General features: G+C 36.0%; 1 protein-coding gene and 2 long non-coding RNA genes across 5 annotated transcripts in view; 1 reads left to right on the top strand and 2 right to left on the bottom strand.

Annotated features, from left to right (window-relative positions):
- Positions 1 to 4,993: 4,993 nt before the first annotated feature.
- LOC149647192 (uncharacterized) lies at positions 4,994 to 6,033 on the bottom strand. The gene is made up of 2 exons (XR_016371801.1): positions 5,570 to 6,033; positions 4,994 to 5,498 (listed from the first exon to the last, which is right to left on the bottom strand). It is a non-coding gene; the product is annotated as an uncharacterized LOC149647192 (long non-coding RNA).
- An 866-nt stretch (positions 6,034 to 6,899) lies between these two features.
- LOC149647193 (uncharacterized) lies at positions 6,900 to 7,668 on the bottom strand. Its single transcript, XR_016371879.1, has 3 exons — positions 7,437 to 7,668; positions 7,161 to 7,296; positions 6,900 to 6,944 (listed from the first exon to the last, which is right to left on the bottom strand). It is a non-coding gene; the product is annotated as an uncharacterized LOC149647193 (long non-coding RNA).
- An 11,756-nt stretch (positions 7,669 to 19,424) lies between these two features.
- LOC149647194 (uncharacterized) overlaps positions 19,425 to 23,925 on the top strand; it is a 56,654-nt gene continuing 52,153 nt past the window's right edge. For 2 of the 3 annotated variants that reach the window (XM_089850059.1, XM_089850058.1), the window contains exons 1-3: positions 19,425 to 19,771; positions 19,927 to 20,063; positions 20,257 to 20,571. In XM_089850059.1, coding sequence (XP_089706185.1) covers positions 19,627 to 19,771; positions 19,927 to 20,063; positions 20,257 to 20,571 — 597 coding nt within the window. In that variant the 5' untranslated portion in view covers positions 19,425 to 19,626. Of the gene's footprint in view, positions 19,772 to 19,926; positions 20,064 to 20,256; positions 20,572 to 21,285; positions 21,473 to 21,705; positions 22,085 to 23,925 lie in introns of those variants that run through there. The other variant, XM_089850060.1, reaches the window with a different exon arrangement.

Raw genomic sequence — 23,925 nt, forward strand, 5'->3', positions numbered from 1 at the left:
GAGACTTTATGGGTAAGATTTCGGGATTTCGAGATTTTAAGGGTAAGATTTCGGGATTTCGAGATTTTCGAGAGACATTTTTAATAGATTTCAAACGAACTGTACGGGTTTTTGACAAACGTCGGACCCCTCGTTTAGCCCTCAGGGAGTGCCGTTCTTTCATGCTAAACTGAACTACACCCATTATAGCGACGGCAGTTCTCGCATGCAGTGTGTATACTACGATGTGGCTAAAAATCTAAAAGGTCACTTCTGCCATGCCTTTTTTAACGAGTCATGACATTTTTCGCCTTCGGTAGACATCTAAACAGACGTAGGGGGAGGAGCTACACTTTTAAAAAACAAAAAGGACTCGCCTTATGTTTCCACCATCAAGGGTACAACGAGAGCCCCCTTAGCCATTCCACCCCCTCCATACATTCCTGGTAAAAATTATTATACAATTGTATGACCCCAGGGTCGGGATGACTCACAATTTCCTGATTTAAACAAAACCATTCCCCATTAACCTTCGATTATAAATCATACAAAACGTACTATATATTTTACGTGATTTTATGTACTTACTGTGAATGAATGGTCAACGCTTATTACCATTTTTAATGTTATCGTCAGATCAGTATTGTTATACAACAAACCAATGAATCCCGGTCAGTAGAAATGTTCACAATTGTTTTAATTTTGCGTTTTTGTAATCTATGCCAACGATTATCTATGAAAGATTTCATAGTTTTGTATTCGACAAATTTCCACGAAACGTGCAAATATAATGTACAAAACGTGAGGCAGAAAGAAGATCGCATTTAAGAACCAATCTCTCGACTTGTAATTCACGTTGCATCTCAACGAAGGAAACCTTACTGGTGTACCAAGGGAAGGCGTTTATCCTTCCCAGTGACTCACTAGCATTGCTTTCTACATAAGAGTTTTTCTTAACCATTAAACCAAACAAAATTATCGTATGTCATTGGCGAAAAAGTTTGGGTTCGTTTTATTTTGTCGCGTAAACATGTCATTAAAGCAAATAATTTGAGCTAAAATGCGTGCAAGTTTTTGTTTGTCCACAGCTTCAAGACAACGAAGCGTATTAAATGTGAATGGCTTTGGTGAAAATGGGTATTTTATGGTTCTTTACGGAACTTTTATTTCCACAATCGAGTGGGCTATGGTTATACTTTTCTTAAGTTGGAAACGGCCTTTACAAAACCTAGGAAAACAAGTTTGTAATGATCTTTACAAGACTTAGGACCACATTATTCTCGATATTCAGTTGTAGCAAATGTAGATACGAGTTCTTAAAAAGTAATTAACCTCAGATAGTTAAGAAACCTACTGGGTCAATTGAAGGAGGGCTAGTTTTCATCGGACATAAATAAATTTGAAGTAAAATAGTTTTAAACAGATGGTGTATGGAACATTTTAGTAATTAGTGTGATTTCTATGTTTTATGATCAAATATGCATCAAACTTGCGAAATTCTTGTTTACCTTATGAAGTAATTTGTTTCACAGCATTATAATTCACGACGTGAGAATTTAAAAAAAATATAGTATAATATATTGATTCATCATCAAAATTTTAACCCCTTGAAGTGTTTGTAATAAAAAAAGAAAAAATACAACGATTCGCTGGCAACTTTACAGTCTCTTTAATATACACCCAGTTAGCGTCTAAAATTTATCGAGCATCCAGAATCATTTGGTTAACATCAGTGCCAAGTATTTTGAAGATTCTCGAACGCTTGTAAAGAGGAGGCTTTTACTTCCTATTCTTCAAGTTGATTAGTCCTCTTAGAAGAACTTGCAAAAAGAAAAAGATGATAGCCACACACATCCCCATTGAATAAATTAGAATGTAAGGCATGGCCAGATTCATCGAATATCTCTCTCCCTCGTGAAAATCGGTCTTCTTGTCCGTAATGCACCGGTCTTCCAACATCCAATATTCCCTTTCAATAGCCTTGTCGACAATGCCCGAGGCGTAAAAATACCGAATCCTACTCAAATATTACGGGGCCTGTGTAATCTTTGAAGTATGTGCCTTGATTAGCGCCAATTTCCTTATAAAAGAGAGGCCTGTACTGATAAGATAAAATGCGATGGAATCAATATGAATTGATTTAGTAAATTAGCATAAATTAAAGACACTAGTACGGAAAATGATGACCCCAACACTTATAGGCAATTCAAAATCAATGACATTATAACTCCTTACAAAAATCTACTTTAGAACTCTTAAGAAAATTTCTTTGGGAAATTTCTCTGGAAATCCTTAAGGCATTCTTTGACCTCTTTTTCTTTGGAAATTACTTTAGAAATATCCTTGGAAATGGCTTTAGAAATATCCTTGGAATTTCCTTAGGAAATATCCTTGGAATTTCCTCAGGAAATATCGTTGGAATTTTCTTGGGAAATATCTTTGGAACTTTCTTGGGAAATATCTTTGGAATGTTCTTGGGAAATATCTTTGGAACTTTCTTGGGAAAAATCTTTGCAATGTTCTTGGGAAATATCTTTGCAATGTTCTTGGGAAATATCTTTGGAATGTTCTTGGGAAATATCTTTGGAACTTTCTTGGGAAATATCTTTGGAACTTTCTTGGGAAATATCTTTGGAACTTTCTTGGGAAATATCTTTGGAATGTTCTTGGGAAATATCTTTGGAACTTTCTTGGGAAATATCTTTGGAATGTTCTTGGGAAATATATATGGAAGATGGGGTAAACTAATTTAGCCCCGAGGGGTCGGACGTTCGGCATTTTAGTGTACGGGATTTTGATATTTCAAGATTTTGACAAAGATTTTGAATTTTACTCCAGATTTTGAGTTTCTGACTGAGATTTTAGAAATCTTGAAATCTAGTCCAAGATTTTAAGATTTCGGGATTTTCAAGGAGATTTTCAGATTTTGAACGCGATTTTCAGATTTCGAAGGAGATTTCGGAATTTTGTTCAGGATTTTCAGATTTGAAGGAGATTTCAGAATTTGGAACAAGATTTAGAGATTTTGAAGGAGATTTTCAGATTTCGAGGAAATTTTTGGATTTTGATGAAATTTTGGGAATTTGCAGGGGATATCAAGATTTAAAATTAACTTTCAGTGTTCAAAGGATATTTCGAGATTTTGAAATATAGGTTTAGGTTTTAGACTTTAAATTTGTTTTAATTTACCGAAATTGAATACTGGAGAAAAATCGAGATGGAAGGCAGAGTTTTACCCCCGTGTCTTCCCCTCTTAAGTAGATGCAAAACGTGTATTGTAAGCGTGGGGATTTTCAGATTTTGATATTTTAGGGTGAGATTTCGGGATTTTCAGATTAAGGTAGCGATTTTGGGATTTTTAGATTTTGACGTGATATTTCGGGATTTCGAGATTTAAGGGTAAGATTTCGGGATTTCGAGATTTCGAGATTTTAAGGGTAAGATTTCGGGATTTCGTGCTTTTAAGGGTAAGATTTCGGGATTTCGAGATTTCAAGGGTAAGATTTCAGGATTTCGAGACTTTATGGGTAAGATTTCGGGATTTCGAGATTTTAAGGGTAAGATTTCGGGATTTCGAGATTTTCGAGAGACATTTTTAATAGATTTCAAACGAACTGTACGGGTTTTTGACAAACGTCGGACCCCTCGTTTAGCCCTCAGGGAGTGCCGTTCTTTCATGCTAAACTGAACTACACCCATTATAGCGACGGCAGTTCTCGCATGCAGTGTGTATACTACGATGTGGCTAAAAATCTAAAAGGTCACTTCTGCCATGCCTTTTTTAACGAGTCATGACATTTTTCGCCTTCGGTAGACATCTAAACAGACGTAGGGGGAGGAGCTACACTTTTAAAAAACAAAAAGGACTCGCCTTATGTTTCCACCATCAAGGGTACAACGAGAGCCCCCTTAGCCATTCCACCCCCTCCATACATTCCTGGTAAAAATTATTATACAATTGTATGACCCCAGGGTCGGGATGACTCACAATTTCCTGATTTAAACAAAACCATTCCCCATTAACCTTCGATTATAAATCATACAAAACGTACTATATATTTTACGTGATTTTATGTACTTACTGTGAATGAATGGTCAACGCTTATTACCATTTTTAATGTTATCGTCAGATCAGTATTGTTATACAACAAACCAATGAATCCCGGTCAGTAGAAATGTTCACAATTGTTTTAATTTTGCGTTTTTGTAATCTATGCCAACGATTATCTATGAAAGATTTCATAGTTTTGTATTCGACAAATTTCCACGAAACGTGCAAATATAATGTACAAAACGTGAGGCAGAAAGAAGATCGCATTTAAGAACCAATCTCTCGACTTGTAATTCACGTTGCATCTCAACGAAGGAAACCTTACTGGTGTACCAAGGGAAGGCGTTTATCCTTCCCAGTGACTCACTAGCATTGCTTTCTACATAAGAGTTTTTCTTAACCATTAAACCAAACAAAATTATCGTATGTCATTGGCGAAAAAGTTTGGGTTCGTTTTATTTTGTCGCGTAAACATGTCATTAAAGCAAATAATTTGAGCTAAAATGCGTGCAAGTTTTTGTTTGTCCACAGCTTCAAGACAACGAAGCGTATTAAATGTGAATGGCTTTGGTGAAAATGGGTATTTTATGGTTCTTTACGGAACTTTTATTTCCACAATCGAGTGGGCTATGGTTATACTTTTCTTAAGTTGGAAACGGCCTTTACAAAACCTAGGAAAACAAGTTTGTAATGATCTTTACAAGACTTAGGACCACATTATTCTCGATATTCAGTTGTAGCAAATGTAGATACGAGTTCTTAAAAAGTAATTAACCTCAGATAGTTAAGAAACCTACTGGGTCAATTGAAGGAGGGCTAGTTTTCATCGGACATAAATAAATTTGAAGTAAAATAGTTTTAAACAGATGGTGTATGGAACATTTTAGTAATTAGTGTGATTTCAATGTTTTATGATCAAATATGCATCAAACTTCGTTACTTGCGAAATTCTTGTTTACCTTATGAAGTAATTTGTTTCACAGCATTATAATTCACGACGTGAGAATTTAAAAAAAATATAGTATAATATATTGATTCATCATCAAAATTTTAACCCCTTGAAGTGTTTGTAATAAAAAAAGAAAAAATACAACGATTCGCTGGCAACTTTACAGTCTCTTTAATATACACCCAGTTAGCGTCTAAAATTTATCGAGCATCCAGAATCATTTGGTTAACATCAGTGCCAAGTATTTTGAAGATTCTCGAACGCTTGTAAAGAGGAGGCTTTTACTTCCTATTCTTCAAGTTGATTAGTCCTCTTAGAAGAACTTGCAAAAAGAAAAAGATGATAGCCACACACATCCCCATTGAATAAATTAGAATGTAAGGCATGGCCAGATTCATCGAATATCTCTCTCCCTCGTGAAAATCGGTCTTCTTGTCCGTAATGCACCGGTCTTCCAACATCCAATATTCCCTTTCAATAGCCTTGTCGACAATGCCCGAGGCGTAAAAATACCGAATCCTACTCAAAAATTATTCAATATTTCATTAAAATTAAATTGTAGAAAGATTTGGTTAAACATGTATACGCACATTGTATTTATTTTTTCCAACATGGGTTGGTCTATATTATCACCCATTATAGTCATGGCGTTACTTTGCAAATGAACTTCTTTCGGAGTTCGGTAGAAAATTGGCAAATCTTTTCTATTGTTGTTGCAATATTTTTGAATTTCTCCCAAAGAGTCATGAAAATTTAGCAAAGCAACGTTTCCATGCTCGACATGATGAAGTAAAAATGTCGTGTTTGAATTTTTGTATCTTCGGTTCTGAATTTCATCTCTTATTTCATCCGGCAAGTTCTAGAAAAAAAGTTAGTTTTCACAATATGATTGATATGAATTCTCTCAGACTGAGAATTCAACCAATCACAAAGAGGTTCGATATAGCACCGTCACAAAATCAATAACGGCGCGCAGTAGTCCTCGTTTTTAAGACTAGTTAAATGATAATTAAAAATCAAAGTCCTGACTGACTGACAGACTGACTGATAATCTACGCCCCAGCCCAAACCGCTTGCCCTAGAAGGCTGAAAATTTGTAGGAACGTTACTCATGAGAAGTAGACGCGTACTAAGAAAGTTTTTCCCCATCCGCCGCCATCTTAAAAAATGGCGACCAGAAATGTAAAAAATCTTCTCTATGCAACAGAGTCCGCGCGTTTCAAACGATTTCGCAAATATTTAGTACACTGGTTTCCTTTAACCTATAGACGGGATGAATGGTCTTTCGGGTTCGATTTGTTGCCATCAAATGACGGCCGAAAACTTAAAAACCCTTCTTTATGGAATAATGTCCGCGTGAAAAGTAATAAAAATTGTCCCGACGGGCTGACGGGCAACGCCGAGTGCCTTCGCTCCTAGGGTGCTACAAAAATATTAGTCATCAGTAAAATCTACCTATTCTTTATTTAATTGAGATGTAAGTTCTTATTACACGCGAGCGACGCCGCTGGTAACAGCTAGTTTTGTAATAAGAGACCAGTTATTTTTTTTTTTAATTTTTCCTTTTATATTTAGAAAATGGCCGTTTTTTAAGGTCTAATGTTATGTTAGCTAACCTTTTCTTGTAACATTAGTATTCTGAATGATTTCGATCACGTAATTTATTTTAGGTGAAAACGGAAGTGAGTTCACATCTTTCACGAATGTTTCTTTATCTCATATTATAGTTATGGAATATATTACTTGCCTTTAAGACTAAGTTTAAACCCGCTGAATCACCAATGGTGGACATTTTAAGGTTGTCGTACTCAAGAATATCGCTTATTTGGTCAATAAACTTGCAGGTTCCACTGACTAGGTTTGCAAGAATGATGGAATTCAGAAGGTTATGAAACACAATCATTGAAAGCCACCAAACTATGAGTAATGCATTTATCGAGGTTTCGCTGTTCGTAAATGAACAAGCTGCAATAATAAATCAGTTATAAGCAAAGTAATTCTATATTGTCGTCCCTCAGAGATAGCTTTGCCGCTACACAATAAGTTTCTTGTTCCCCCAATCCTTTTGCCATAGGTGCTTGTCTTACTGGAGTGCGCCACACTCCGGACAATTTACATCACTGACTCTGAGCACTCGACAATTTTCTAAGTAGGGTTCTGTTTCAATGCGCGATATCTTACATTGTGCAAAAAGTGTTTCTAGATAACTCCAAAAGTATTCGAAACCGTGGCGGCTCTCTTTTTTAGGACGAATCCGTTCCATCCAAACACTAAGCAATGACAACATCAAGTACGACCCAAAAATAGACAGTGGCAACTGAAATTAATAATATCACATTTTCCATATTAGTTACAGAAATTTAATAATTGGAATAGAATTTTATTTAATATGAAATTTGTGTATGACCTTGATTTTGATTTCATTAATGTGTTTTATTTAATAAATAAACAAATTACCCAAGTTGGTATGTTGGAAATACTTGTCAAAGGCGAATTAGTTTGATAATCCCGACGTTTGGAAAGCAAAACAATTCTTGAATAATAAAGTTCAGCGGTGAATCTCCAACCCTCGTGCCTTTCCTTCGTCACAGCGTAGGGGTACAGATATAAATCGTATGGCTTCTAAGTATAATGCAAAATACATAGCTTTTACTCAAAAGGCAATTGCTTATACCATAGACCAGCTCAGATTCCTCAAAGTTAAATTCGGGAGTTTAGACAGCGGTATTCTAGCAAGACGTATTCATTCTTAACTGGCAACGCTCATGCCGAATACGTCGGCATGTTTTAATTCCGCGTTTTCTCTTATTTCACTTATGAGAAAAAGAGTTATGTAGCGAAAAAATACTGCACTTGCCTTCGCTTCTTTATCACCAAGTGTCCAGCTATGTAACATAATAGTGTCATGTAAACTATACACTTGTACAGTGTTTTCCAAAAGTGGCTCGTAGGACCGAATAACAGTTGGTTCCTTGGACGATTTTGAGTCGACAATGTTCTAGGGCAATTTGCCCCAAGGGCCACCGTTTATGAGTTATGATTGGCGTCTTATATGAATGACCATTTAAAAGTGAGAAATCATGATGCTAATTTGTTAAATCAACAAAAAATATTTGAAATACGTCACAGGCACCACGATGCGCCAAGATCCAAAGACTTCTTAAAAGTAAGCCAGGAGGCCAAAAGGAGCTCTTGAAGGCTTTTCTGATGCCCTATACCCCCGCTACTGCTGAGATCGTGAAGATCCTGGCTCATGATAACACTTACCAACCCAGGACCATTTAGGTAACGGAGTGTGGGTGAGTTTACTAAGTCAGGCATCGATACTCTCAGTTTTACTATTGCGGTCCATTTCACTTCAAGGTCATTGATCCGGCAAGCACTGACGTCTCCCTTTGCACTTTCGGAGAGCATATCCAGGATCGGGCAATGCCAGTTTGACTTAGGTGGGCTGTTAACTCTTTTCCGTCCTATAAATCTCTTGGCTCTGATGGCGTCTTTCCTGCCCTCCTTCAGGAAGACATAGCCGCCATTGGCTCTTATCTCTGCAGGATCTTTAGGGCCTACATTACTCTGGCGCTCATCCCGGATACGTGGAAGAGCTGCAAGCCTGGGAATTAGACCTTAAGGCTGAGGCAAACACACCTCCTTCTTCCTGAAAACCTTAGGGAAGCTGGTGTACAGGGATATACGGAATGACATCCCATACACCCCTGTCCACTTTTCAGTTTGTCTATCAAAAGGGCAAATCCACAGATCTGCTAGAGGGTTCTCTTGGTACGGAAAACGACTCATGACCAAGTAACAATTGAGAAGCGAGTCACCTAAAAAATACGGTTCTACAAGTAGAGAAGACCGAGATAGGATTTTGAACCGAAAAAGGGGTCAATCGTGACTACTGTATCTCAGTTCCTGTACCCGAATAACCCGTAAACCTCGGTCTTCTGTACCTCAATTGATACTCAGTCACGTGTTGTTTTCTGTACCTGTAGAACCCTTTAGGGGTCATCAACAAAACACTAAAAACAAACTTCTAAATGGTGTCCCTTAGAGCAAATTGTCATAAAATATTTTCGAGTCAAAATTCTTCCATATAACCCACTGTTCTTCGGTCCAACCACCCTTTTTGGAAAACCCTGTCTAATGCTTTTGACTGAAGACCATCCCAGTCTCGCAATTATTTACACGTCAGTAATAATCCAAATAGCTTAAATAGCAATTGATTATCATACTTCATTCTCCTTGCCATGGCCATAGCTAGGTCTATTACGGGCCCTGTTGAATTTTCGAAGTATGTGCCTTGATTAGCACCAATTTCCTTATAGAAGAGAGGCTTGTACTGATACGATAAAATTTGATAGAAACAATATGCATGAATTGATTTTGAAAATTGGCATAAATTAAAGACACTACTACGGAATAATGATGACCCCAAGTATTATAGACACTTCTAAAGCGTAAAACAATGCCATTCAAACAATTGTATGAACCTAGGATTAGGATGACTCACAATTTCTCGATTTACACAAACCCATTTCGCATTGTCGGTCGAAATATAATACATTTATATATATATATTATTTTGTAAACTTACCTCCACAGTTTGTTTAATGCTTAATACCATTTTTAATGTTATCTACTAATCAGTGTGGTTGAACAGTAAACCGTTTATTATTTTGTGTAGAAACGAACATAAACCATTGTTTTCAAATGTTCGCTTCCAAGTGTTGTAGCTATCGCACTTTCGCACATTATATATTTCAAACGATTATGTATAATCGAGTAAATAGTCGTTGAGTGCAATACGTTTTGTGTCACACCTTTGACATCATTTCTAAAAGCATGAATATAACCTAGGTATGGCTAATATAAATGCTCGAAATGTGTCTTAACTTAATGAAAATTTTAATGTTCCGTAGTAAGTGCATTTGTTTACAGAGAATATTCCACTGCGTTGAGATATGAGTTTTCTTTTAAAAAATTCGACTAAAATTGTGCTATAATATTACAAACAATTTCACGAGAAATGCAAAGTATGAATTAAAATAAGTTCAAACCACTATAATCTGCTTAAATTCGCAATCATCGAGGATTCCAAACTTAGCAGTTAATATTTTATTACATTAACATAAGTTTATAAAAAACGTTTCATAAGTTTAGACACTACTATATTTCGTAATGCTAGAGACTTACAGAGAACGACCAGCGAGAATTGAATAACTACACTCGGTGGTTAATTTTGTAGGACTTCCATCCTCCTATTTAGTCTGCATTACTAAGCCTTTGACAGCGCCTCACCTCGAATCTATGACCTACGTCACTTCATGACAAGCTTTCCTGTGACAAACGCAAGGAAAGTATCTTATGAATTTATGATATTACACATGCGCTTCGAAATTATAAAAAAGAGGTAAATTCAAAATGAATGAAAAGTTTCCGAAAATATAGGGAGCCATATCTGCATAACGAAAATAAATTAGTTATCTCTGGACTTAATGACTCAAATAAGAGCTTTACCATGAAACTATCCTGTAACATTTCATCAAGAGCACTTCGCAATTATGGATTTTTTAAAAAGGGTATACGCCTTGCACTCTTTTATAAGTGTATGTATAAAGTGCGCTTTACTAATGACAATATATACATTATGTGGAAAATATTAAGTGTTTTAACTTGTAGTCGATAGAGATATTTTCGGCTGAAACTCTCAGTCTCCGCATTTGTATTTATTGTTATTTTAAGCATGATCGCACTTACTTGAGTTTGTACAGTATAACAGTAACTTTTGTTTTTCAAATGAAACAGTGAACGTTATATCGAAAATAAGAGTTGAAAGCCATTATCGTTTTAGACAATTTTATGTCTAACTTTGGCATAGATATCAGGGTTCGAAAAAATACGGGTTTTATTAAAAAAATAATAATATTAATAAAACCAAGCCCACCGGGTTTTATTTGGTTTTTTTATCAGAAGGTTAAGCAGAAGGTTTTTTTATAGTGGGTAAAACCCGTCGGTTTTTTTGGGATGGATTTTCTAATTCTAACCCCCATAGATATAAATATATACATAAATTATGTTATATATAAATTATAACAAGTTGGATTCCCAACATGGCACTGAAGTGGGCCACAAAAAGAACGGTAGACCAGCAGTTGTGACGTGCCTCTAAAGTGGTTCGGAAGTACACTCGGTTAATTTTGCAGTCCATTTTGGTATTTAGTCTGTACTAAGCCTTTGACAGTGCCTCACCAGGCGTCGCTTTACCCTTGAATCTATGACCTACCTCACTCACTTCATGACAAGCTTACACTAACCAGTGACAAACTTATGAAACATATCCTATGAAATTAAGATAATATTAAAGCTGGTATATTTTCATGAAAATTAAGTTATATAACAAACAACCGTTTTAAAATTTTATCTCAGGAATGATATTCTTCAACTTTCAGTGTAGATTTATTTCTAATTTACGTGTATATTTGATTGTGTGCAATATGATTAAACAATGGTATTTATATAAGAAACTTAATTATTATGTAATGATAGTCGTACGTTGTAATGATCGGGCACGGGAAATCCATATTATACCAACGTTTCAGCATGTCCAAATATTTAGGGAAAGTGATACATAAATGACACAGAAATTAAAGTCATTGAAATGAAAATGGTAGTACAAAGAAACCCGGAATATTTTTAAGTATAAACTAGATAGCCAAGGGTAGAATCATGAAATATCCCGCATGGAAAAATTTGCTCTCACTGTAAGATCCTGGGACAAATAGGGACTTGGCAGTACTAAATCATGCAACGTCACACTACCTCCCAGTAGTGCTAAAAACATACCAGGAAAAGAGGCATATTTAGCTATCATTCCGTAAAAACAAACACCATAATGGGGTTGGGGACGGAAATAAGCTCGAATTACCAAGTCCCAATTTGGGCTCGTGTCCGTAAGGTCTTAAGAAAAGTTGATCTCGTAACAATAAGGTCTTGGAACAAATTGTTCTCGCCGAATAGGTCTTGGGACAAATTTATTTTTGGCAATAATTTTGGCAGTAGGGTCTTAGGACAATAATCGTGACAGTAATGCATTGGGACAAATATTTGAAAAATCGTCAAATATTATTCATGTTTTTCGACCTAGATGCTGCTATAGACAGAACGAATTTTTTTTCAATATAATAGGCCTAACATTTACTTTGATTACATGATTTGACACATTTTTTGTAGAAACGTAATGTTTAAGTATCTCTTTAAAAGTACGGGCCTCCCAGTGAATAGTTTTTTCGAAGTTAGACAAGTGAAATTCACCATTTGTAGTTCAGAAAGATGATTGTCTTGTTTGGGATCGCCGCGATTTTTTTCTGTTCTGGTGCTGAAGCCCGAGAAAATTGTCATGATGGACTGGTAGACGCTGCTACTAGAACTCAAGATGGAAGCACATATCTTTTTAAAGGTGAAAACACAACGCAACTTTAATGATTTTGGTTTTCTAAAATATTTCCTTTGAAAAACTTGATTCATAATGGAAATTTTTGGCCCAAGACCAAAAAATATTTTGATTCCGTCAAATACAACAATGGAGATTTTTGCTTTAAATGTAGGGAACCTTTTTTGGAAAATTAAGGGTGGAATTGTAAAGGGATACCCAAGACTTGGTTGGAAAGGAGTTGGTTCAGGACCAATTGATGCTGCCTTAACTTGGAATAATGGATCGACTCTCATATTTAAGGTAGGAGTGGACTTATGTATTTTCATTCGATTGAAATTTACTATAAACAAGTTTACTCCGATTTACCAAGTGCGAACGCGGTGACAGACACACACTCAGACACGCCCAGTGTAATACCTCTCCGTGACGCCATCGTCACTCGGAGAGGTAAAAAGTGAATCGATTGTAAAATATTATATTTCACATAGGCATTTGAACTAAATATAGCTCTACAGTTCCTAGGACTACAGTGCAAAATAGTGATTAACACTTCTTTAACTATAATTATTCTATATCATTATGTAGGGAGATCAGTTCTGGAAATTTTACAACAAAAAAGCTGAACCGGGTTACCCCCAAAATATATCCGAAGGCTTCCGTGGAATTCCTAACAATATTGATGCGGCTCTAGTCTGGGAAAACAACGATGATGACTCGCGACTTTTTCATACTTTTCCTCTCATCCACTTTTGGTGACACGTACTGTTTATGCTCTTCATACTTTTGTTACGTAACATGATTCTTCTTGTTTGCTTTCCCGCACATCAAACGTCAGATGGGAATCGCACCGTGGGGTGAATTCTCAGCAACCAACCCACAAACCTTGAGTGTCTTGACGTGGGACAAAAATCAACAAGCGCATGCACCTTGGCAAATAGTTAAGCGCTAATTGAGTAATGATGAGGGAACTATTTACATCGCGTATGTGATTCGGTTTAACCTTCCTTCAAATGTTGGGAAGAATCATGTTACAATTACTCCTCTTAGTGGTACGCTTCTCTCGAATATACTTTTAGAGCCACCCATAAAAATCGACCAACAGATGCAAAAGAGAGAGTCTTCACCTCATTTCTTAATTTTTCAAGATGTTGTTCCTAAATTGAAGGAGTGAATCTTGAATGAGCAGTTCTCGAAATAGCAACCGCGATTCCGTGAAAACAGCGGAGTTGTTCAAACCTGCTGTTTCAGAAATATCGACTGCTGTTATGGAAAATATCAGTTTTAAGCTTGATTTTTGAAAATTTCTTACTTATTAAATAAAAAATGATCATCATACGCTAACCTAACCTAACCTCACCTAAAGTAATACTATTCGTGTTGGAATAACAATACATAAACTGACCCAAATTCTACTGGGTTTCAAATAACCAAACCTAACCTAACCTATTCTAACATTTTTTCCATACAAGAAAGCAAGTTTAAACAGAGTTAATGAAGTTCAAATAACCAAACCTACACCATCATAAACGACTATCTTTTATCACTTTTGTACAGCTCTTTAGGGAACTTCTCTAATGGTACGCCGCGATTACGAGAACCGCTGTATAGAGAACTGCTGTAAGAGTGCTAAACTGCGTTTTCGGAAAACAGCTATTATGGGATCTGCTAATTCGGGAACTGTTATTTGAGGGATTCTCGATTGAAGTCATCTTTAGTGTTCAATTACACTTCAATTCAATTTCACTTAACATATAGATTGCTAACATTAGTGTATCTTCGTAGGTAGTGCGTGTTATTACTAGCACATACCCAATACCAACAAATACGGCATGGCACGAAGTGGGATCCTGTCGAGGTACCAGAGTAAGTTTAATTTTACTTTTCAAATATTTATCATATTCCAGAACCGTACCTACAGTATTGACGAAGAAAGCTTTCCTCCAGGACTACATAAAGCCATAAGTTCATTAGATATGTTCCATAGGTTTGACACTGGTTACAAACTGGAGTTTGTCATGAAGTGAGTGAGGTAGGACATAGATTCAGGGTAAAGCGACGCCTGGTGAGGCGCTGCTGTCAAAGGCTTAGTAGTACAGACTAAATAGGAAAATGGATTGGAAAAACGCGTGAATTTAATTCTCGCTTGTCATTCTCGAACTAGCTCGAGCAGCGTTACGAAGTATAGGTAGTTTCATACTTTTCTTATAATCCTATGGTAAAACTAATATTGGTTTAACATCGAGGTCTTGCGGTGGTCTAATATAGCATTAAACGTTAATTAACAATTAATTGTTGACTCGGTTCTGGTGAATTATAGAAATTATTAAAGCCACGTTCACACTTACATGTGAAACCGGTTCGAAGCGATTCAAAACGCTTACAAAGTTAACTGTGAACAGCAATGACACTCGAGGAGCTAATTACAAACGCGGTTTCTTGAAGTTGCTTCGCGAGCCAACTTAAAGAGGCATTGGAAGCTAGTTTAAGGCTATTTTCTCCGGCCTTAGCAGACAACACCAACGAAAAGTTAAGCAGACAGCACTAACAGAAGCGTCTTATGAACCAGGGTGGGGAAAAAAGGATTTTTTAAACTGGACATTGGGCCCCCGGTCTGGAAGGAATAAATAAACTGGTACATGACCAATTGACCAGGGCACGTCGTCTGCTAAGATAAAGAAGTCAATAATTAAAATATTTGAGTTAATGTCTGGACTCAGGTGCCAACTCCCGTGCAAGTGTGAACATAGCTTTAGTCGTTTCATGCCAATTCCATTTTGGAAGTATTTATACCATAACGACTACAAAAAGTCAAACTTACATTTATTTTTCAGAGGTAAGACGTTTGGAAATCCAAAGCTTCAAAAAACACTAGGATTTTCTGTCGTCGAACGAAGCTGTTCAATCAGTTTATATAATGTTGATTTCATTGTAATTAAATAAATAAAATGCAAATGTATGGTTTTTATTTCTGGAACGAACTACCGTGTTAAAATAGATTTGACGATTTTGAAATTTTGAAACCAGCAACGAATTTGTGAGCTCTGTAAGACCTAATTATGCCACGTAATTTTCATTTTTCAAAGTTAATTGTAAACCATATGACCTTCCAATACCTAATATAAGCTTTTTCTAATATCCCAATACCTATCTGTGTTAGCTTGCCAATAATTAAAAAAGTTTATGATTTCACTGTCGACATAAGTTAGTAAAATATGTTCTATTAGTTTGAAGTGACGTAGGTGAAACGTCATAGGTTCTCGTAAAGCGACGCCTGGTGAGGTTGGTTTTACTACTAGACCTGAAAAACGTTTAAAGCAAGTGTGGTACCTTCTTTACATACTACTCAGATAAAATAACAAGTCTCGTGAAAATAATTTACGTATTAGCTAGGTGTGGTGAGAGCATGTTAGTTTCGTACGTGCTAATGGAGTAAATGTATTCAGGTTTTCGTACTCGCTAAAGTAATATTCGAGATGGCCCAACAGTTGGGGTACCTTAAGCGTGAACTAATTGAAGTCCGTCCATTATTTTTGAGAAAGGTACTACTTACTGACGGGGCTACACTTCACAGGGATGGTTGCTTTAAACGGCATAACGTACGTTACAGGGCCCAATAAAGCCCTCACTGGTTTCGACACCATTACCAACAATTGCGTTGGAAGGTAAATGTTTGGGTGGGTATTCTTGAAAACCGAATTATCGGACCCTTCTTCTTCGATGAGAAAATGACTGGAGACATTTACTTGGACTTCATGCGTCATGAGTACTTGCAAATTTATTGCAAGACATGGACAGTCTTCTTGAAGGGTGCCTCCACCACAATGGTAGAAACATTGAACCTTTAAATTCAGGTGTTTACCAAACAGAATGGAGGTTGTAATTTGACGCCTAAGTTCTACGACTAATCGTAGGACTGTGCTTTAAAACCTTTTGTTGTAATCAGCATATTCCCCAATATTTTTGATACCTTATTTATTAGAGGTCTGTAATTTAGTATGGTGATGTCATATCCGTATGCAGTATTGGGGGTTGTCCATAAAGGAAGGTGTTGGTCTGATTTCTACCACACTGTATAAGGAATAATGGAAGGCTTTAATATTTTTTCTCGTTAGTGGTATACAGGTACAGCGTTGTTTTAATATTTTATCTCAGATAAAGTCACGCCATCATCGAGCTATTTTTTTTTCGTGTTTAAAGTAGTTTCTATCCCAAAAAATTGTTACGAAGAAAAACAGTTGTACTTTTATTGGGTCAGTAACAATTAAGATTTGTGGGCGGAAATGCATATTTATGGCGAAATGTTCGAGATAAAAACTGAAATCACAAGAACAAATCTCTAAATTTCTGTATAAATCACTCATGGATTTCTGGGAAATGTTAGAACCCATCCCCCATAGTATCCCTATTTATATTATTAAGCTGGCATATTTTCATGAAAACTAAGTAAATAACAAACAACTGTTTCAAAATTTTAAGAATAATACTCTCCATTAACCTTCAGTGTACATTTATTTTTAACTGTACTATTTTGACGCGAGGGGTCGGTCATTCACGAAATCCCGTACGCTACCCTCGAAATCCATCTTAAGAGACCCGAAATCAATAATAAAATCAGCTATTCGGAAAGAAATCAAACTTATTTTTGTTGATTTCGAAATCCCATAAAAAACCCGAAATCAGTAACGAAATCACAAAGTCAGTATAAAATGACAAAATCAGTAAAATAAATCACAGTCAGTAAAATAAATCACAGTCAGTAAAATAAATCACAGTCAGTAAAATAAATCTCAAAGTCAGTAATGAAGTCACAAAATCAATAAAAAAAATCACAAAATTTATTACAAAATTAACGAAATCCAAAATAAGAAAAGATCTCAGAATCCGAGGAAATCACGAGTAAAAACTTAAAATCCAAGGACCAGAGTAAGTTTAATTTTACTTTTTAAATATCTTCTGTCCCTACAGTATTGACGAAGAAAGCTTTGCTCTAGCGGTAAATAAAAACTGTAAGTTCATGAAATATGTTCCATAAGTTTGACGCTGGTTACAAACTGGAGCTTGTCATAAAGTGCTGTAGGTGAAAGTGTCAAAGACTTATTATGGACTAAATGGGATGATGGATTGCAAAAACGCGTGAAGTCAATTCTCGCTTGTCGTGCTCGAATTAGCTCGAGCTGTAAGCCTCTAGCATTACGATTATCTTATAAACTTATGATAAAACTAATATTGATTTGGCATCGAAGTCTTGGGGTGGCCTAGTATAGCATTAAACGTTAAATAACATGGCGTGGATTATTAAATTTTCTTGTTACAAAATCAATAAAAAAAAATCACAAAATTTTTTACAAAATTAACGAAATCCAAAATAAGAAAAAATCTCAGAATCCGAGGAAATCACGAGTAAAAACTTAAAATCCAAGGAAATCACGGGAAATACCCCTAAATCCGTCAAAATCAAGGAAAAAACGCAAAATCCGTCGAAATCACGGGGAAAATCGCAAAATTAGTTGGATTTTATCGAGTTTTGAAATCAAACAAAATCCGAAGAAATCAAATTGGATTTCGAAATCCCGTACACTTTTTCCAATACATCCGACCCCTCGATTTCTACGTGCATATTTGATTGTGTGCAATATGATTAAACAAAGGTATTTTTATAAGAACCTTAATTATTCTGTTATGATAGTCGTACGTTGAAGTGCTCAGGCACGGAAAATCCGCATTATATCATCGTTTCAGGCTGTCCAAATATTTAGTGAAAGAGATACATAAATGACATAGAAACTAATGTCATTGAAATTAAAATGACAATTTAAAGTTAGTAGTACCAAACGTTTATAAGATATATTCCGTCAGTTTGTCACTGGATACTGAGAGCATGTCATGAAGTGACGTAGGTTAAACGTCATATATTTGAGGCGTACCGTCAAATGATTAGCACAGACTAAATAGGAAGATGGACTGCAAAACCGAGTGTGGTGCCGTCTTTCTCGAACTAGCTCTCAGTAAGTCTCTAGCATTACGAAGTATAGGTAGTGTCATACGTATGGAACATGGTTGTACAAAGAAGCCCCCATGCCCTCTCGTCGCAGGGTCTGTGGGGGCGGTAGATACAGGAACCCTTTGGGCTTTTAGAATTTGATTTTGCATGTATTTCCTTCATACAAGCCAGAGTAAATAAAACACCCTCCTTATTCATTAAGGGCAATATGAAATAGCTCTTTTAGAATTAGGGTAAAACATTTGGGGGAAACTCTCTTCAGTCGGTTTTGGATTATTCACATCATTAACGGGATCTCAGGAAACACCTTGCCAAATTCACCCATCTACCATATACTCTTGGAGGAGAATAACCACTTCAGTGATTTCTGTCTTATCAATGTTTCTGATAAGTCTGCCATAAATTAAGGGAGTATGTTCTTTGGAAAGTTTTAAGCCGAAAACGTTCTATGACATTTTGCCGTTCGGCCATGTTTGTTTTTAAAAATGATAGGCCTAACGATTAAATGAGAGGTTAGTCACTTGAATAATCAGATGTACAAAACTGCAGAAATCAATTACTTGATTTCTAGAATTCTTTGAAAATCATCAGTAATCAAAATCATTTTTGTGGTTAATCAAAGGTAATAAGAAATCTCCGATAATCACTTGAAATCACGTGAAATCTTGAGAAGATCAGAAATAATCACATGATTTTCTAGTAATTTTTTGTAATCACCTCAATAATCACACCTTTCGTGAAATAATCACACGTAATCAATCGAGGAATTCGAAAACCCAAAATAAAAATCATAATCAATTGAAATAGAAATAATCACTGCATTCATTGAAATTCACGAAGAATCCAGTGGTAATCACGGAATTCACTAAAAAATCACCGGAATTCAAACTGGAATAACAAGTAATCTGCGGAAATAACGGGAAATCAGTGTAAAGAATATCGAAATCAACGAAAATAATCGTAATCACAGAAATCAAGAAATTCATTCAGTAATCATCGGAATTCCGGAATTCATATAAAAATTCAGAAATCAGTAACCAGGTGTACAAATTTTTGGCGAATGACTAGCCCCTCGCGATTATATTTGTTACACGATTTGATAGATTTATGTAGAAACTTATTATTTAAGTATCTCTTTAAATGTATACGTGTCTCCCAGTGAACAGTTTCCTCAAAGATATAAAAGTGAAATTGGCCGATTGTAGTTCAGAAAGATGATTGTCTTGATAGTGATAGCCACGATTTTTCTCTGTGCTGGTGCAGAAAACGAAATTGCCAGTGCCAACGAAGAAGCCTGTCATGATGGACTGGTGGACGCTGCAACTAGAACTCAAGATGGAAGCACGTATCTTTTTAGAGGTGAAAACACGACGCAACTATACAGTCCTTGATACTTTTGGTTTTCTAAAATATTTCCATTAGAAAAACTTGACTCACATTGGAAATTTTTGGTCCAAGAAAAAAACATTTTTATACTTTGCAATTTTTAATTCGGAGATTTGCTTTAAACATAGGGAACTTTTATTGGAAAATTGATGGTGGAATTGTAAACGGATACCCAAGAACTATCTCTGAAGATTGGATTGGAGTTGGTTCTGGACCAATTGATGCTGCCTTAACTTGGAATGATGGATCGACTTTCATATTTAAGGTAAGAAGAGACTTCTTAAATTTAATTGCATTGAAATCACTATAAGTGAGTAAAACGAAGTTATGAGAGGGAATTAGAACGTTTCGACGTTGAAAAAATAAAATGGGCATCGTCAAAATAAAATCATATCTCACATAGTGCAAAATAGAAGTTTACGCTTCAGGAATTAAGACAATGCTATATCGTTATGTAGGGAGATGAATACTGGAAATTTTACAACAAAGTGGCTGAACCGGGTTACCCCAAAAAAATATCCGAAGGCTTCCATGGAATTCCTAACAATATTGATGCGGCTCTAGTCTGGCAAAACAACGGTTTCACGTACTTTTTCAAAGGAAACCACTACTGGAGGTACAGACCGAATGGAGCAAATCCAACAAATGGAAACTACCCTCGTAAAATATCAGCGTGGCGAGGTGTTCCAGATAATATCACCGCGGCCATACGCTGGGAAGAAGGTCGAACCTATTTCTTCAAAGACAACGAATATTACCGATACGAAAATGATGTAAGTTTGAAAGTATACCTATTTGAGGATTGGAGCCACCCATAAGAATCTGGGAACGTCTTCACTTCATTCGTAATTTTTTCAAGATGTTGGGCCTAGATTAAAGGGTTGTACCTTGTATGAGTAGTTACCGAAATAGCAACCGCAACTCCATGAAAACAGCGGCGATGTTGAAAACTGCAGTTTTAAGAAATCGCGGCCGCTGTTTTAGGAAATAGCAGATTTTATCTTGAGTTTCAAACAATTCTAAACCCTACAGTTTACCTTACCTATTAAGTTCGACAAGATTATTATATACTCTAACCTAACCTTACCTGACCTAATACTATTCGGGTTGGAATAAAAATACATAAACTGACCCTAATACAACTGGGGGATAAAATAGCCTAACCTAACTAGCTAAACCCCAAGTTTTTTTATACAAATTTAACTAGACTTCATTAAGTTGAAATAACCAAACATACACCATTATAAGCGACTATCGTTTTTCACTTCTCGGTTGTACTGCTCTTTTGGGAACTGCTGTAACGGTACGCAGCGTTTACGATCGAGAACCGCTGTAACTGGTAAACCCCTATCTACTTCTGGAAACAGCTATTATGGGATCCGCTCATACAGGAACTGCTTAAATGAGGGCTTCCCGATTGAATTCATCTTCAGTGTTCAATTACACTTAACATAGATCGATATATCGCTAACAGTGTATCTTCGTAGGTAGAGCGTGTTTCTAGCAGATACCCAATTGCAACTAGTGGGGCATGGTTCGAATGCGCCAAACCGACCAATGAGACATTTAATTACGAAAGAGAAAACGACCGTAATACTAAGATTGGCCAAACTGAACTGATTTCAGTCCTTCTTGAAATTGAAAAGTCAATTGAAACTTTATCCAAAAACCAGAGTAAGTTTAATTTTGCTTTTCAAATATTTATCATGGTCCAGAACTGTATAACTATTGTCAACAGTTTCACTATTTCAAATTCAATACGAAAACTCTGAAAAAATAGAACTAGGTTATAAAAAATATTTAAATTTCCTCGAGTTCTTACGTGTGTTCGTACCTTTGTATTTGAACTCCTCTTTGTAGGTACACATGTACCTGTATTGATACACAAACTTATATTTATTATTCAGAGGAAACACGTTTGGAAATCCAAGGCATCAAGAAACACTTGGATTATCTGTCGTCGAACAAGCCTGTTCAATCAGTTTAAGGAATGATGCTTTCTATGTAATTAAATAAATGAAACGCATAGATATTGTTGTTATTTCTTTTACGAACTACCGTGTTAAAACCTATCCACAACCGCTTTGACGATTTTGAATTCGCGAACGCTGTAAGACCAAATTATGTCATGTAGTTTTCAAATTTATGTTGTATACTGTGTGACCTTCCAATACCTTATATTCCAAAACCGATCAGTGTTAGCTTGCCAATAGTTTAAAAAGACTGTCATAAGTCCGTAAGCGAAACTTCATGGACTCTCGTAAAGCTGTCAAAGGCTTTGCACAGATTAAATAGAAAGATGGACTGCAAATCAGAGTTTAGTCCATTCTCATTTGTCGTTCTCGAACTAGCTCTCAGTAAGTCTCTTACAATACGGAGTATAGGTGGTTTCATACTTATGGAGCATATCTTATAGACTTATGCTGTCGATGAAGAATAAATTTGCTATTCTGCTGTCACCACTGAGAAATTCAAGAACATATACAACTGTATTTAATGGTCTTAGGTGCTAGAGACTTTTCTGAGAGCTAGTTCTAGAACGACAAAAGAGAATTGACTGCACTCGGTTTTGCAGAATTCCATCAACCTATTTAGTCCGCATTACTAAGCCTTTGACAGCGCCTCACCAGGCGTCGTTTTACGAGAATCTATGACCTACTTCTATCACTTCATGACAAGCTCCAGTTTGTAACCAGTGACAAGCTTGTGGAACATATATCTTATGAACTTACGCAATAACTTATATTTTTCAGTCAACTACCCAGAATGTGGAGTACAACAGTTGAACAGTGTTTGGTGTTTTGTAGATCTTCATGAATATCGCCACAATAAATGTAAAAAGAATCAAACAAAAACGGCTTTGCGCATATTTTTTATTTGTGTACCGTTATTGATTGCAATAATAAATCAGTAATCTAATTCGGAAATCTGAAAATAATATCTTCGGTGGCGCTAGAGCCTATTCTTGGCATTAATACAAAGGCACTCCCCTGCACCGCTACAATCTCCAATCAAAGAACGGTGAATATCTTTACAACTTTCATGGCATAACTTATAGGCGCCATAAAATGGATTTACACAATCAATAAGAGGAGCATCTAAAAATCCACGAAAATATGTTAGTGCTTCTGATGGTCTAAATGTATCACCACTTGTATTTTTTAATTGGGACTAGGTCAATACCAGGCTTAACCCGAATACCCGATACCGATATTTACTCACTATGATCTAAAACCCGATACCAATATTTTTAGTAGTACTCTGGCCATTTACATGTGTATTAAAAATACTAGGAAAAAATTACAGAGTAATTTCATGAATTATACTACCAAGTACAGTACCATGTTTAGAGGTACTTCCAAAATAATATCACGCCTTATTGACATTCATAAAAATGTGTTATCACCATCAATATGTTACTGAAAGGCCTAAAAATGTCATGTAGCGCCATATAACTCATTTTAAACGAGTATCGGTTTAGTATCATATTAATCCAACCTAGTCTGGAGGATAACTGTCGATTTTCAACCAAATCGTGCACTTTTTCAAGAAAGCATGAAACTTGGTATAAAGTTAGTTTGAAGTATATGAAGTCAATTAAAGATTGGAGGCATTCCGTATCTCTGTTGTGACAGCCGTGACAAGCCGTCAAAGCGGCCGTGAAAGTGTAAACTCACCTAACATCATTTTAGGTAGCACCCCTCGAGATACGCCGCCTTCGAGCTATAGAGAAAATGTAGGGGTCGTGTATAAAGCGAAAATCTCTCCGAATCGTAGGAGCTCAGTTAGGAATGAAAGAAATTTTCAATAAAAAATCAAACCACGCGCTACAAAATGAAAAAAATTATTAAATTCTTAACTGCTATTTAGTTCAGTGTACTTTTTCATAGCAGTAAACACAATAGAACAAAAGTTACTTCCAATAAAAAACCCTCCTTATACATGAAAGCCAGTATGAAGTCTTATCTAAGAGAGCTACCGCTCTCTTAGAATTATTGAACATTTTAAAGTAACAATTTCGCAACATAATTAAAGTCATAATTTTGCAACATAATTAATAAAGTCATAATTTTGCAACATAATTAATAAAGTCATAATTTTGCAACATAATTAATAAAGTCATAATT

Source organism: Phalangium opilio, unplaced genomic scaffold (assembly GCF_054372755.1).
Source record: "Phalangium opilio isolate 3A_F unplaced genomic scaffold, DU_Popi_V2 ptg000089l_1, whole genome shotgun sequence".
NCBI classification, from domain to species: Eukaryota; Metazoa; Arthropoda; class Arachnida; order Opiliones; family Phalangiidae; genus Phalangium; species Phalangium opilio.